The sequence below is a fragment of the Apteryx rowi genome, unplaced genomic scaffold (genome assembly GCF_003343035.1).
Source record: "Apteryx rowi isolate R43461 unplaced genomic scaffold, aptRow1 scaffold_6, whole genome shotgun sequence".
In the NCBI taxonomy this organism is placed as follows: Eukaryota; Metazoa; Chordata; class Aves; order Apterygiformes; family Apterygidae; genus Apteryx; species Apteryx rowi.
This window is the reverse complement of record NW_020450871.1, coordinates 2,487,848-2,501,631: the sequence shown is the minus strand read 5'-3', so window position 1 is coordinate 2,501,631 and position 13,784 is coordinate 2,487,848. Positions and strand designations below refer to the sequence as shown.

At 61.1% G+C, this 13,784-nt stretch overlaps 1 protein-coding gene across 9 annotated transcripts in view; it reads right to left on the bottom strand.

Moving 5' to 3' along the window:
* Positions 1 to 352: 352 nt before the first annotated feature.
* FBXL18 (F-box and leucine rich repeat protein 18) overlaps positions 353 to 13,784 on the bottom strand; it is a 44,933-nt gene continuing 31,501 nt past the window's right edge. For 2 of the 9 annotated variants that reach the window (XR_003256232.1, XR_003256233.1), the window contains one exon: positions 12,600 to 12,686. Coding sequence is in view for 3 of the 9 variants with exons in the window: in XM_026083047.1 (XP_025938832.1) it covers positions 567 to 653; positions 4,713 to 4,852; positions 10,892 to 11,043 (379 nt within the window). In the remaining 6 variants the exon portion in view is untranslated. Of the gene's footprint in view, positions 654 to 4,712; positions 4,853 to 10,891; positions 11,044 to 11,448; positions 11,856 to 12,074; positions 12,687 to 13,784 lie in introns of those variants that run through there. The other 7 variants (XM_026083047.1, XR_003256228.1, XR_003256229.1 and 4 more) reach the window with 7 other exon arrangements.

The window sequence follows — 13,784 nt, the reverse complement described above, 5'->3', positions numbered from 1 at the left end:
AAAGAGGGATGGGGGGGAGGTGAGAAAGGCTTTAAATTAATCTTTACAACTAGAAAGGAGCTTGTAATACACACCATATGGGTAGAACCGTCCTTCTAATCCCCTCCCCTTCCCCCAGAGCCGCTTGTTTGGAGTCAGCCCGGGGTTAGGATCTTTCCCGGGCTTTAACCCGGCCCGAATTTCGCCGCTCCCTGGTAGATGCCCTGCCTGCCGTCAGCAGTTCATCCCTGGATTTTATAAAGGAGACGAGCGGAATACGAACCCGAGCGGCTCGGCCCAGCCCTGCTCCGCATGGGCGTTTCTCCCCCCCCCCCCCGTGAACAAAACAAACTGCAATTCCTCTTACAACACCATCTCTATTTTATTATTTCTTCCCGGACTGAGATAGCTGCTCCCTCCCCTCCCTCCAGCAGCCACATGTGGTTTCTTTTTAACCCTTCTGAGCTGGCAGCGGGAGCGGGAAGCGGGAGAGGAGGCACGAGGCTGTTTATTAAATGCCATCCATTCAAATTAATTCCCCTAATGGACTCGCCGGCAGCACGGTGCGCATTTAAATGAGCGCTTTGTCATCCGTCAGAGCCGACCCGCAGCTCGCCGCAGAGCCAACCTGCTGCAAAACCGGGCGGCGAGCGGCGGCCGCGACGGGCGCAAACCTGCAAAGAAGCAAACGAGAATTAAACCCGAATGCCAAACGGGACGGGACGGAGACGAGGGAGCCCGGGAAGCCCTGCAGGGTTTGCAGGCAGGGTGCACGATCCCGGGCGAGCTGAGCCGAGCCACTGCAACCAGAGTTTATCCTCTGCGAGGGACGAGCAAAACCGTCGYGCTGCTGGGGAGGGATCGGTGCAAAAGACCCGGGGAGGGAGCAGAAATCCCATGCCGGGGCCAGCTCGCCGCCACCGCTTCCCAGCTGGCGTCTGGGCTGCGTTTTGCTCTGCTGAAGCCCTGGGGAGCCCRGCCACGGGCCAGAGCGGGGCATCGACCAGCCTGGCGGGGGGCTGAGCGATGCCTCCCTCTACCGCCCCTGATCTGGGGGGGTGGCAGAGCCCCCGGCGGCTTGGCGCGCTCCCCGCCGCCACCGAAACCCAATCCCTCGCTGCCCGGCTGCTCCGGCCGCGYGCCCCGGCTCCTGGCGCAGCATCCCTGCTGCTCTTGAGCAAACAGGCCGGCGCCTCCGGGGCGGCCACGAGTTACGTCCGCACCTTGGCTCYGGCTTCGAGACATCCCAGCCCCTTCGTCAGCCCCACTGAAAGCCAGCAGCACACGTGCACGTGCGCGCACATAGGCACACATGCACAGTTGCACACGCACATGCACACACATATGCACACATGCACACACACGTGCGTGTGCACACACACGCATGCACACACACACATGCACGTGCTCTCTACAAGCACCAGCTACCTCCTGGCTGCAGGTGACGGTGCTCTCAACTTCTCCTCCCATCTTGTTCCCTCTCTTCCTCCCTTAACACTTGCTGGGGATTTCTTTCCGCCTTCGAGGGTCCTCCTCCTCCTCCTTCTCCTTTTCGCCATCCTTCCTGCCCCGCTCCTCTGCCCCCGGGGATGGAGGAGGAGGAGGAGGGGCGGGGGGAGCTGGGGGAAGGGGAGGAAGARCCACGGGGCTCTGCCCTTCCCCTCCATTCTGGCACAGCCACCAAGAAGTCACCAGCTGCGGCAGGTTTTGGGCTCCCTGTGGCCCTTGGGGACGCGGGGAGCAGCCGCCTGCCTGCTTCGGGCAGAGCTGGCGCTCGGAAAGGGAAGGAGACGGGGCAGGAGTGTTTGGGGGCTCTGCTGGCTTGCGGGAGCGGCGGCCCCGCAGCGCAGGGCACCAAGGCGGCCAGCACAGGGCCACGCGTGAACACGCATGAACACACATGAACCCATCCCAGCACGAGCTGGAGGGAAAGGGGCCGCCGCGGCGGAGCGGGCTGCAGCGTGCCTGGGAGGAGCCGAGCGCCGGCCCTGGCGGCCGCGCGATGGGGAGCGAGGAGCTCGCCTCCCTGGCCCGTATTTCTTCCTTTAGCTGGTTTTTAGCAGGGAGCCCGACGAGAAGCGTTTGGGGGCCCGGCTGGGTTTTCCCGCGGGCCGGCTCCGCGCCAGCGTGCGCCCTTCCCCTTCCTAGCACAAGGCGCTTTCCACCYGCACCTCGAAGCGGCAGGTAGCGGCATCCGGGCATCCCGGCAGAGACGCCGGTAACAGGCTCGGGGCAACACGTGGGAGGATGGTGTCCAAAGTGGGATCTGGATCTCCTTCACGGATCCGTCCCGCGGACTGATCCGCCCCCGGCGCCCTGTAACCCCGGCAGCACCGCTGCGGGATGAGCTGCGGAGCCGCGGCACAGAAACTGGAGCAGCATCAGGAGCTAAGACTCGGCCTCCCRGACACGTATCCGCGACAGCCATCTTCCAGCCTAAAAAGGCGGCTACAAAGGGCCGGAGGTGGTTCGGCRAGCGCCTCGGCTGCGGTCCCGCCGGCAGGACAGGACAGCCCCCGCTGCAACGAGGGGCTACAGAAATTGCTACTAATGATCGTAACAACAGCCCTTTAATTTTCTTTCTCTGTGAAAACAAAGCAGCGACGTTTGCAGAAGGTTCTCATTTAGGGAAACATCTGGAGTCAGCGCTTCTCCCCCGAAGGGCAGCGAAGTGCTCAGGGAAACATCAGCCGGCACACGCTCCGGGGGAGGAAGAGGAGGAGGAGGAGGAAGGAGGCGATTACTCAGGGCCCAAGGGGAACGCGCGCGGCACGTTCGTGCGCGGGGTCGGTAACTCGGATCCCGACGCCGAAGGGCAGCGCTGCACCTACGCTGTCCTCGCCTCCTCCCGGGACGGACGGGGACGGCGTCTCTGCTGCGCGGCTCCTGCTCCCCCCGGGCACGGCCAGTGCCTGCGGTCGTGGGACCGCGGCGGCGCGAGGGGACACCCGTGCTCCTGCCGGGCTGCTTGGATGGACGGTGCCTGGGGGACCCCAGGAGGCACCAGGAGCAAGGATGCTCCTGGGCCCCCGGGCCTGGGCACGGGTGGGAAAAGGGCTTCTGCAAAGGCAGTGGGTCGGGGGCCATGGGCTGGTGTCTCAGCCCAGAGCGTTCATCCCGGGCTGAGGGACATGATGGGATGGGATGGGATGGGAGAGCCAGGGGACATCACCCCTTCCTCCAGCCAGAGCCATCCAGGTGCTCCGAGGGCCCTGGGGCAGGAGCCACTCCGCAGCTAGCAACGCCCGGGCACTGGGAAGCCCTTTCTGCCGTGGGTCCCGGTCCTTCCCGAGGGGGCGAAGGGCACCTGGAGCACAGCTCGTGGGACCCTCGGGCCCCGGCGGGACACGTCCCCGTCCCTGCCACCGTGCCTGTCCCGTCCCGTCCCGCGGCTGCGGCGCAGGCTGCAGTGACATCTGCTGGGCTCGCGCTCGGGAAACCCCCGCCGAGCCCCCGCCGCCTGCCGCGGACCCTGCGGCCCGGCCCCGGGAGCGCCGGGCGCCCCATCCCGCTCGCCGCGGCACGACGGGGCTGGACCCCCCCGCGGTGGGTGCCACCACGCCGCGAGCGGAGCTGCAAGCGCTGCGGGACCCTGCAGCGAGGAGCAGCGCAGCCGCCGCTGTGGCCGCGTCCTGCCGACGGCAGCGGGAAGCTTTCCCGACCTCTCCCGGGGACACGAGAGTAGCCGGGCTGCGAACGGGCAGAGAGAGACCCGCGAGGCGCTTGCAGCCACCGGCACCCAGGCAGCAGCTCGCCCTCGGCTCAGCGCCAGCTCCAGCACTGCCGCTTCCCACCGTCAAGCCGCCTGGCCGCGGCCCAAACCGCCCCGAAAAGCAGCCGGCGCTCGCCCAAGGGACCAGCTTCGAGTCCGGCCTCCCTGCTGCCCGAGCCCCCGCTGCAATCGCGGCTCCGCGACGGCCTTTTTTCTCCCTTTTTCGTTATGCAAATGGCAGCAATCGGAGCTCGCCCCGGCTCTGCCCACGTGAGCCGCTTTATGGCGCTCGCAGAAATCCTTCCTGCGACGCGACGCGACGCGACACGACACGAGGGGAATAACAGCAGCTCCGGCAGCATCCCGCTCCGCCAGGGCCCCRGCGCCGCGCGGGAAGCCCAGCCGCGCTGGCCCGTCTCTGTGTCCGTGAAGACGCTCTCCAGCCTCGGACAGGCCCTTTCGCTGCCGCCCTCGGGGGAAGGACTTTCCAAGGAAGAGTCTCCCCATCTTCCAGGGAGACACCAACCCTGCCGGCAACAGGTTCGCACAAGCTCTCGGGACCGGAGAGGAGGAAAGACTAAGGGAGGGGAACGACGTTAGAAGCGACTCTAAAGCCGGTTGCTCTACCAAGCTGGAAAGGGGCCGAGTCCCCCCCAAAAGGCATCGCCCCGCTTTGGGAATGGTATCCGCRTGGATTCGCTTTGCTGCGGGGTGCTTTTGGCTTGGGAGGGGATCGAGCACCAGCAGAAAGGGGCAAAGCAAAAATCTGCTGTACAGGAAAGCAGCAGCCTTCTAGAAACTGGTGCAGCTTGAAGCTGTCTTTGAAATGACCTAAATTCACTGCTCCGGGGTTAAAAAGCAAAGACAGCTTCCCCCACCACACTAAACACCTGGAAAATGAGCGGGCAGCGGTGACACCTCGGCTGCAGCAGAGGTGCATCCACAAGGGAGCAAGGAGGAGACACCCAGGGCAGCGGGCCCTGCCGGGAATTAAAAGGGACGGAGCAGGAGCGCGTTATACCTGGGTCAGCGACTCCCTGGAGCGGGTTTCAGCTCCGCGTTCAGGGGAGGCTGGAGCCCAGGCAGAGGTCGGAGGAGGTGCAGCAGCAGGATCCCATCTCCAACACGCGCTTCGCCTTTCCGGGGCTCCCAGAATTTCACCTAAGGGACCAGACACAGGAGCGGAAATCAGGAGCAACTCCAGTAAATTCATCACCTTCCTCCTGTTTTACATCAACGCAACAGGCAGGATTTATTCCCAATACCTGCTGTAGTTTCCCACCCCCAGAGGAACATGAAAACTAAGATAAAGATCGGTTCTTYTAATATCGATCTTTCTCCTAAATCTTTTGTTGTTGTTGCTGCTGCTGTTCTGGATGCAAATGGAGACGGATGAGCCGAAGCTGCCAGAGCCCAGCGAGCTCTGCAGGCGGCGGGAGCGAGGAGGGTGCTTTGCTCTCCGTTGCCACCGGGAAGCAGCAGGCGGATCTGGGAGGGATCCGCGCCGGCCCCGCTCTGCTCCGCGGAGGCTATCGCAGGCGTCTCCGCGCAGCCAGGAGAAGCTCCCAGGCAGCTCGTTCAGCCCGGGGGCATCTGTTGCAAAGCGTGCCGAGACGCTTTGTTATATATCGTTTGGCAGCGTTATTACATTTAACAGAGYGAGCATCCTGCAGGAAAACACCCCAGGCCTGAATCCCGTTTCCAGCAATSCCCTGTTCTCCGGCTCCGTCGCCACAGCCTGGGGAGATCCCAGGGCGAGAGCACGTGCGACTGCGGAGCCCCGGCCTGGCTGCGCTTTACGGGGGGCTCGCGGATCGCAAGGGGGGGGGGTCCCCCAGTTGGATCAGCTCCAGCATGGATCAGCCGCTTGGAAGATGTCCAGCATAAGGCAGCGGGCGAGGAGAGGTGTATTTTTGCAGTCCCAGGAAGACTGGGCAGGAACTGCCCGAACACCTCGAACAGCGCTAGAAGGGGACAGACCTCATCAAACCTCACCCCAGACCTATTTAGATGGACTGAGCAACTCGGTGCATCTCCCTTCGGCCCGAGCCRGGAGCAGGATTGTGCCCGGGCGCTGGAGCCAGGGCGTGAGCCCCAGGGGAGCCACGTGGAAACGGCTGAGTCAGCTCCAGGAAAGTCGCTCCCAGACAGGCCACTTGGCAGGCAAAGGTTGGGAAGAAGCTTTTCTTCCGTAACAGAGCCGAGCAAATAATTCATAGTGGATAAATTATTCACTACGAGTTTAGCCTTCCTCTGGCAGCGAGTCGTCTGCGAGCTGTTAGCAATTATCCTGTATTTATCTGTGATTCAGAATTCTGAGTTAAATTATTCAGACAAGTCATTCCCGGGCTTGGGAAGAGCCCAGGGAAAGGAGGCGATACATGAAATTACAGAAAAAAAAAAATCATCATCGAGATGAGTTTGTGCCTCAGTAAGACGCGATGTTGTTGTGCATCTGTAGCGCAAGAAATACCCAGAGCTGCAACGGGTCCTGCAGCCAGAGGCAGTGCAGAAACACGCACCGCGGACGGACGGACGGAGAGGAGGCACCACACCGCTGGGTTTCGATGCAAACGTGCACGGGCCCAGCTCCGTTTCCAGCCTCGAGCCCCCAAACATCCTTGGGTTTTCGCTTTCCTGGAAACTTCCCTGCCAGCAAACTCATCTGCTGGGAGATTCGTAGGGAAGGGCATGGAAGGAAAGCAAGCTCAAGCAAAACAAATTCCAATTGCCGTTTGACCGAATAGCTCCGGCATCGTACTAAYGAGACGTTCCCCCGCCCGGCTCGGCGGCAGGCCTGCGCGGGGGCTCCCCCGACCCACGCACGAGCACGCGCCGTGGGGCAAGCGCGCGTCCCCGCGAGCTCATCCGCAGCCATCCGCTGCCGCTAAACCCAAGGGCTTAACTTCAGCCTCCCGTGTGCAAACGAGACCCGGCCTGCAGGGGAGACTTAAACCCAGCGGAGTTTTGGGGAGGGTCGTAAACATATTGTTTTTCGAGTGAAGCAGAAATTTGCTTGAACCACAGCGCTGCCCGGCGGCTTCGTCCGCTTTTCATTCTCAGAAGAAAAGACTGATGAATGAGAAGACTCAACCCGCCGCTGTTTGCAGCGCACAGGGCTGCCGGCCCCAGCGCTTCGTGCCGGCACCCGCCRCGTCTCCCGAGACGGCCGTCGTCCCTCCTGGCATCTCCTCTCTGCGCCCGTAAGCAGCAGTGACGAACCCCACCGCAAGTTACAGCGCTCCAAACTTCCCAGCTACGGAGAAGATCTTGGCAGCGCAAGTCCTGAGGACACCCGGGTCATCAGACATACCAGCAAGACTAAAAATAGTAGTAGTAGAACCCTAGAATCTCGTAGTTTCCCTCGGGTCTAAGCGGTGAGAGACGGYGGTGCTATCGCCTCTCGCAACGGAAAGCCTCTCCTCAAGCCGGAGACTTCCATAAACTCACGTCCTCCACGGACCAAGACTGTCCAAGTCTCCTAAGTTCAGCAAACTCTTCTCCCCGTGAGCAAACTGCTACAGGCTCAGAATCAATGAAACAGGGAAAAGGAAGAAAAGTGAAAGCAATTTGCATGACTCTTCTCTGACAGATGCTTCGTTGCACAAAAAGGAACACGTTTCCCCCAGCTGTGCTGATATTCCCTGTAATAATAATCATTTCTTCAATTTTCCCTTGAATTACCAGTCATGCATTTTTTAAAAAATAAAATTAAAAAAAAAAAGCCATCCCCGGGGACATGCTAATTCGCAGACAGGGCCACCCGGAGAGGCAGGTAAGGGGAGAGGAAGGGATGCACCGCACGTCCGCACCAGCACAGGCTGCGTTCCAGGTGGCCAGAGAGCCGATCCGAAGGAGGAGGAAGCCCGAGGGAGGTTCTTCCCTCCCTCCCTCCGCAGGTCCTGCAGCGATGCCGGGGTCTCGCGCGCTGCCCTCCTCCCTGCTCTCGCCCCCAGGTCTTCCTGCAAGCCATCCCCAGCCTGCAGGCCTTCCCAAGCGGTCCTGCCTGGACCTCCCTCGGGCTTCCTCCTGGGTGCGGGGAACGGTTCTCGGGCTCGGGTTTGCAAGTCTTGCAAAGTTCCCTCCTCTCTGCTGAGGCTGCGCAGGCAGGTTCRAGGGGCAGGAGTTATAAAAAGCCAAGGAAATTAATCCCCGGCAGCGTGGAAACCTGCGCCGGGGCACAACGGGACTGCAGCGCTCCCGTGCTTGCAGCCTGGAGGTCACCCTCCCTTCCGCGCGCGCCCTGGCTGTGRTTTTTTAAGCTGTTTTCAGCACGCCAGGGAGAAGGACCTGGGACTTCAGGACCGATCCCGGCTGCTGCCCCCAGTTGGCTGTGTCCCAGTTCAGCTCTGCGGCCTGCTCATCGCCCGAGGGATGGAGGGATGGGACGGACGAGAGCGACGGACCTCCCTTTCTTCAGAAGAACCGGGCTAGACAAGTGCAAAACAACCTTCAAACAAACCCTGTCTCTTCTTCCTCCAAACCACAACGCGATCACTATGAAGTGACGCAATGCTAGAGTCCAGCCAGGAAACAACACTCCCCTCTCACGGCATCTCCCGTTTGCAGCTTCCACCGCAGAGGACATTTTGCAACAGCCCCGGGAGGCAGGCGAGCGTTGCCGGCCGGCAGCAGAGCGGCCAAGCAACCTGACCAAATGCAGCTCCCAGACCTCTGCCATCCAGCTCACATTCCCACCAAGTCCGGAGAGTCCCAAGCCCCCTTTTCAGTGTCCCAGGAAGCCAAGAACTTCCTTCACGCCTTGTCTTACTGATGCATCATGGGGGCTTGCACCCTCCAGCATCAAAGCTACCGAAAAGGGGAGCCAGCGACCAGAAAGCATTGCTGACCCACTGACCAGTTCACATCGAGCATCTCCTCAGCTACCACGTGGGTCATCGGGTCAGGTCTCTCCAGTGCCTGCTTGCTCCTGCTGTCCACGGCCTTGGCTGTATCCGCTGTCCCCAGGGCACTTCTTGACACACACAAGCTGGGCATCCGTCTTTCCCTGTGTGTCATCCCATGTGACAGACACCAGCTCCCGAGATCGCATCCCACTGAGGTGGCTGGATGTCCAAATCTCAGTGTCCTAAGCATCCACTGCTGACAAAGCTGGAAGGCCAGGGCAGGAATTGCTCAAGCCTGAGCCTGACCCATGGCCACCAGGAGGCCCCAACAGGACCTTCCAGGGAGACGGGAGGAGGTGGCTTTTCTAATAGCAAGAGAAATAGGATGGATAACCATTTCCAACCCCTCCTCCTTGCTCCATTCCATGCGGATCAGGGCTACCACAGTCCTACACTCACTCATGGTCTTCCCTACTTACTGACTCCTCTTCCACTATCACGCAAACAGGATTTATCTTCTCTCCACCTAAACCACTGTGCCTCCTCGCCCTCTCTGCAAGGCTCCCATTGCACCCGGGGGGTTCCCAGTGCCTACTGGGGCTGCAACACCATCCCAGAGACCCAGAGGTCAACACCTGAACATCTTTACCCTGCCTATCCGGTCATTCTTTTTGCTCTGGCGTTGTGCCTGCAAAGGGCGCTGGACATCGGGGACGCTGGCCCCAACGCTGGCTGGTGCTCCACCAGTAACTCCACCGCTCGTGGGGCAACCCAGAGCAGCCCAGCCTGGCCCCTTCCCAAAAGTGGTCTGCCCCATGGACGCCCCATCCAGGGGAAGAAGGCTCCCGGCAGCACATAGGGTCCCAGGGCTCTGCTCGGCCACCAGAATCGCATCTGCCTGCCCGCAGCCCAGCCAGGCTAGGAGCTCGCCCTTTTGCCGAGGGGTGCTCCTCCTCGCACCGAAATATTCCGCCCGGGAAGAAACCGCTGGAGAGCAGCCCCCCGCGCGCGCGGCTACGAGGCGAGCTGCCCCACGGCGCGGGAGCCGGCGCGCAAAGAATGCGCCGCGTCAGCACTTCGCCGGCAATAAATAACGGAGGAATGCGGCGGTTCTGGCTCCGAGGATTTGCCAGACTCTCCCTCGAAGATGAAACGAGGGCTCTGAAGATCCTTGCGCGCTCGTCCTTGCAGAGCTCCCCCCTCCCCCAAAGCCAGGCCCCGGGATTACAGCAGCGCGCGCCTGGAAGGGGGCTGCCCTGGAGCTCGTGCCCTTCCCTGCAAGGCACCGACACGGAGCCGGCTGGGCGGAGAGAAGGTCGGGAGGTTCCCGAGCAAATCCCCCAGCACCCCGGGTGCACACCGCTCCGGGCAGCTCCGTCCCACCAGCAATGGTGCCTGGCTGCTCCTGCAGTCTGGCTGCCCGCGGAGCCGAGCCTGCCGGCGTTCCCGCTCACCCGGCTCCGTGCTGGGAGCTGCTGCTCGCATGCACTCGTGCTCCGACACCTCCGGCATCTCCTCCTGCCCCAGGAGGGACCAGGGCAGAGTGACGGGGGGCCGGGGCCAGGGAGGTGGTGGGGAGACGGGCCACGCGCGGCCTCGGGAGGGCTCAGCCCAAACCCCTGGCAGGGAGAGGGCTGGGAGAAGCTACGAAGAAAAAGAGCTCCTCCTCCTCCTCGCCTGCTGAAGGTGCCACATCTCATCTCTCCCGGCATCCCTTGGCCTGGAAAAGTAACCAGGCAGCACAGAGATTGGCAATGCTCATGGAAGGGGGGGCGGGGGGGGGGGGTCTCGCCTCAGGCACAGGTCTGAGAGCTGAGAACCTCAGACTCATCTCACTTGTGTCTGCAGCAGGCTCCAGCCTTTGGGGTGGGGAACGAGAGGCCTGACAGCTTCCCACAGTTATTGGGGCCAACTTACGGAGGCTGCAGTGGGGTTGTAACCCCCAGCGGAGCCGCCAGGAGCCGGGCGGATTCCTGGAGCCACCACGGCCCCCGGAGAAGGGGAGGAAAAGCCTAGTCCACAGGAATCTGCCTCGGGCACGGATCCCCCTGCTCTCCTCTGCGATCCCAGCCCTCCTCGCTCTTCCGCACGGCAACGGGGACGTCCCCGGAGCCACGGCCGAGGCCGCAGGCTGAGAACGGGGCTGCGCTCGATGCGCTGCCGGCTGAGTCACCGCCACGCGGCGGCCTTGGCCGAGCCTTCAGCTTGCCCACGGCTTAGTCACGCCGGCTGCAAAACCCGGGCAAACGGCGAGACCTTGCCGGGGAGGAAAGCGGCTGCCGCCCTGCGCCGAGCTGCTATAAATCACCAAAAAGAAAGAAAAGAAAGAAAAAAAATAAATGCAGGCACCTACCTCCCGTCTCCCCGGCTGCAAATCTCCAGGAGCAGGAACCGGAGCGGCTCATGGGGGAGGCCGCCTGGCCGGGCCGGAGCGGGGGCCTTGTGCGGGCCACGTGGGGCTTCGTGCTGCCGCGTCGGATGCCGGCCGGCCCTCCGGCGCCTGCCCTGTGCGGGAAAGGGGATACCTGGTTAATGGGAACTGCCGGCAGTGCTCGCCGCCTTATCAGATGGGCACGGGGCGCCCCGCGCCTGCCGAGCGTCACGCCACCCCCGGCGCTTGCTCCGACACCGCTGCTAATCGCTGCCGGAACGGGCGGCGTAAGGGGACCCGCGGCGCCGAGCCGTGAATCGCGGCACACCGCAGCCGAGCGAGCCCCCGGCACGGCCCTTCCCGCGCCAGCACCAGCCCCGCTCCCTTCGTCCTGCCGGGGCGGCATCTCCGCACCTATTCCTGCCTCGCCGGCCAGCAGTTACCTAAGCAAATTCCCTCTGTCTGGATGCAACCTGTTTGTCCTTTGACTGTTTGCTCAACAAACCACCGAGACCAGACAACCGCAATGCTTCCCTCACCGTTCCAAGGGTTCAAGGAATTTCTGACACCTCCACGCTCCAGGAACCTCGTGCTTTCCGGGAGGACAGCAGCCCCAGCTGAGCACACGAGGGCTCGTTGCACAAACGGCTGCCCAGGCACGGAGCAAGGGCTGCTGCTCCTGTCCCCCGCACCGCTCACAGGCGGGTGCAGGAGACACAACCGCAGGGCRGTGTTGCCATCCCCATTGGAAAGGGGGAAAGGAGGCAATTAAGGAGCGTGTCCAAGGACACCCAAAACGCGCTGCGTGTGTATTTTGGTCACGGAGCATTTCGGGAACTGCAGTAGGAAGGACTTCAGCCCAAAGGGCAGCCTGGAAGTCACTGCTGCCGCGCTCTGTATTCACGYGACGGCAGCTCCGAGCTCTCTGAGCGAGCCTCCAACCTCGCTACATTAAAAAAAGAGAGAAAAAGGGAGAAAAATTGAGCGTGGGTCTCTGCCCCGTCCCATCCCCGCCGAGGCAGACACATTAGCCGCTGCAGCTCCTGCCGCCTGGAGCCGCCTTCCCAGGCTTCCCCATCCCAACAAATCCTCGGATTTCATCAGAAAGCGGCAAGAATTCATCTCTGCAGCACTGCCCCCTCGCCTCGCCGCCGGTGCTCATTACCCGGCTGCTATTCCGCTCAGGTCCTGCTAGCGGGCTCGTCACCATAGCACCGGCGCGGCGGCTGCGGCACAGCCAGCGGCRGCACGAACAGCTGCCGCGTGCTGCTTCCCTCGTCCTTCCCGGGAGGCRCAAGCATTCAGATTGGAAATGCGGACGCCCCAGTTTAGAGCCAGCAGCCCATTTTGGCCACTCTAAGCGCATGTCGGGCTGAAGCAAGGCTTTGCTAGGTGTTTGCATCAAAGAAGGCATCTTGCACTGAGAGCAGAAGGTAGTGATCATGCTCACGATGGTCCGTGATCCCAAAGCAGCTCCCTCTTCCGCAGCRTCCTCCAGGAGCGGTGACAGCACCACACAGGTGGCTGAGCCCAGGTCGTTTTTGCTGGGATGAAACATCACCGYGGCCACGCAGAGCGTTTGCAAACATCCAAACCTGGCACAGCGCAGCAGCGAGGCACCAGGAGCAATAAGTCAAGCACAGCAGCACACACCTCCAGCCCAGCTCTTCAGACTGGCCCCCACCACCACCGTTGCACAAGGTTCACCACCGCCCGGCCGTTCTTCATGCCCCAGCTGATCTTATCCAGGCACTGGGCAACGCTGGTGTTAGCACAACTGCAGGTGGAGAAGGAGAAAGCGAGCTGTGAGTCAGCTCCGCAGGGCCAGCACGCACAGAAAGGAGATGCTTTGGAAAACTGCTCCCTAGGAAATACGGATAGTTTTTCAGCGACTACAGGAGCTCTAAGTGAAGCCAGCCCGAGGAAAGCAGGTATTGAAGGCTCCTTTGCTTCGTTCTGCTCAGACACCACACRCCAGCCCTGTCCCCAAACTGAGACTGCTCTTCTCTTTTTCCTTTAACAAAAACAATCTCAGACAAAACCTGCATGAAAGGAATTGCAGGAGGTGCCCAAATCAATGCGCAAGGTGGCACGCAGGAATCCTGCGCCTTGCTCCYGCTGTCAGCCACTCTTTGCTCCCTTATCGCACACTTACTTTGTGGATACAACATCACACCTGACTTTTTATTCCTGCTTTGAGAGGCAAGCTCCAAGCTGGTGAGGGAACAAAGCAGGCTGTTGTTAAAGCCCATCTTYTTCCTTGTGGCACTCCTAGACAACCAACACAGTAGGTAGACCCTACAGATCTTTGTATTCTTAAAAAAAAAGTTCCTGGTGACATAATTGAAGGTTGCATCTTACTGCCAAGAGGCAAGGAAGGCTGCCCATACCGCTTTCACTCTGGTGTGCTTTAACTTTTAAGCCCTTTGAGTCATACACASTTAATGCCTTCTTAGATTCTTTTAATGACTTCTTTTTTAATCTAAGATTGCGAAGGGAATTGGATTCACGCAGTTAATTCCAGTGCAGGAGCACAGTGCGTCTGGTCTCATCCATGCAATACGCCCTCCCGCTACAACAGCTCCATCAAGTCAGTCTGTTGCTGCAGCCTCTACATCAATCACTGGGATGAGATGCAAGTTGTCTGTCAGCCATCAGCAGTAGCTGCCTCTTATTACAAATATCGTGTGGCCTAAGGTACGTACATGGCAGTGGACCACAGCAGCCTCTGGGATCCTAGGGATCCTCAGGGAGAGGCATGTGGAAGATCTGAACATGTTCACCTCCAGCCCAGAACGTCAAAGGAGGTGGCCTGGGGAACTGCGGGATTTTTAACAGATGACATTAGCAAGCTGTGAGTGCTGTCATAGCACAG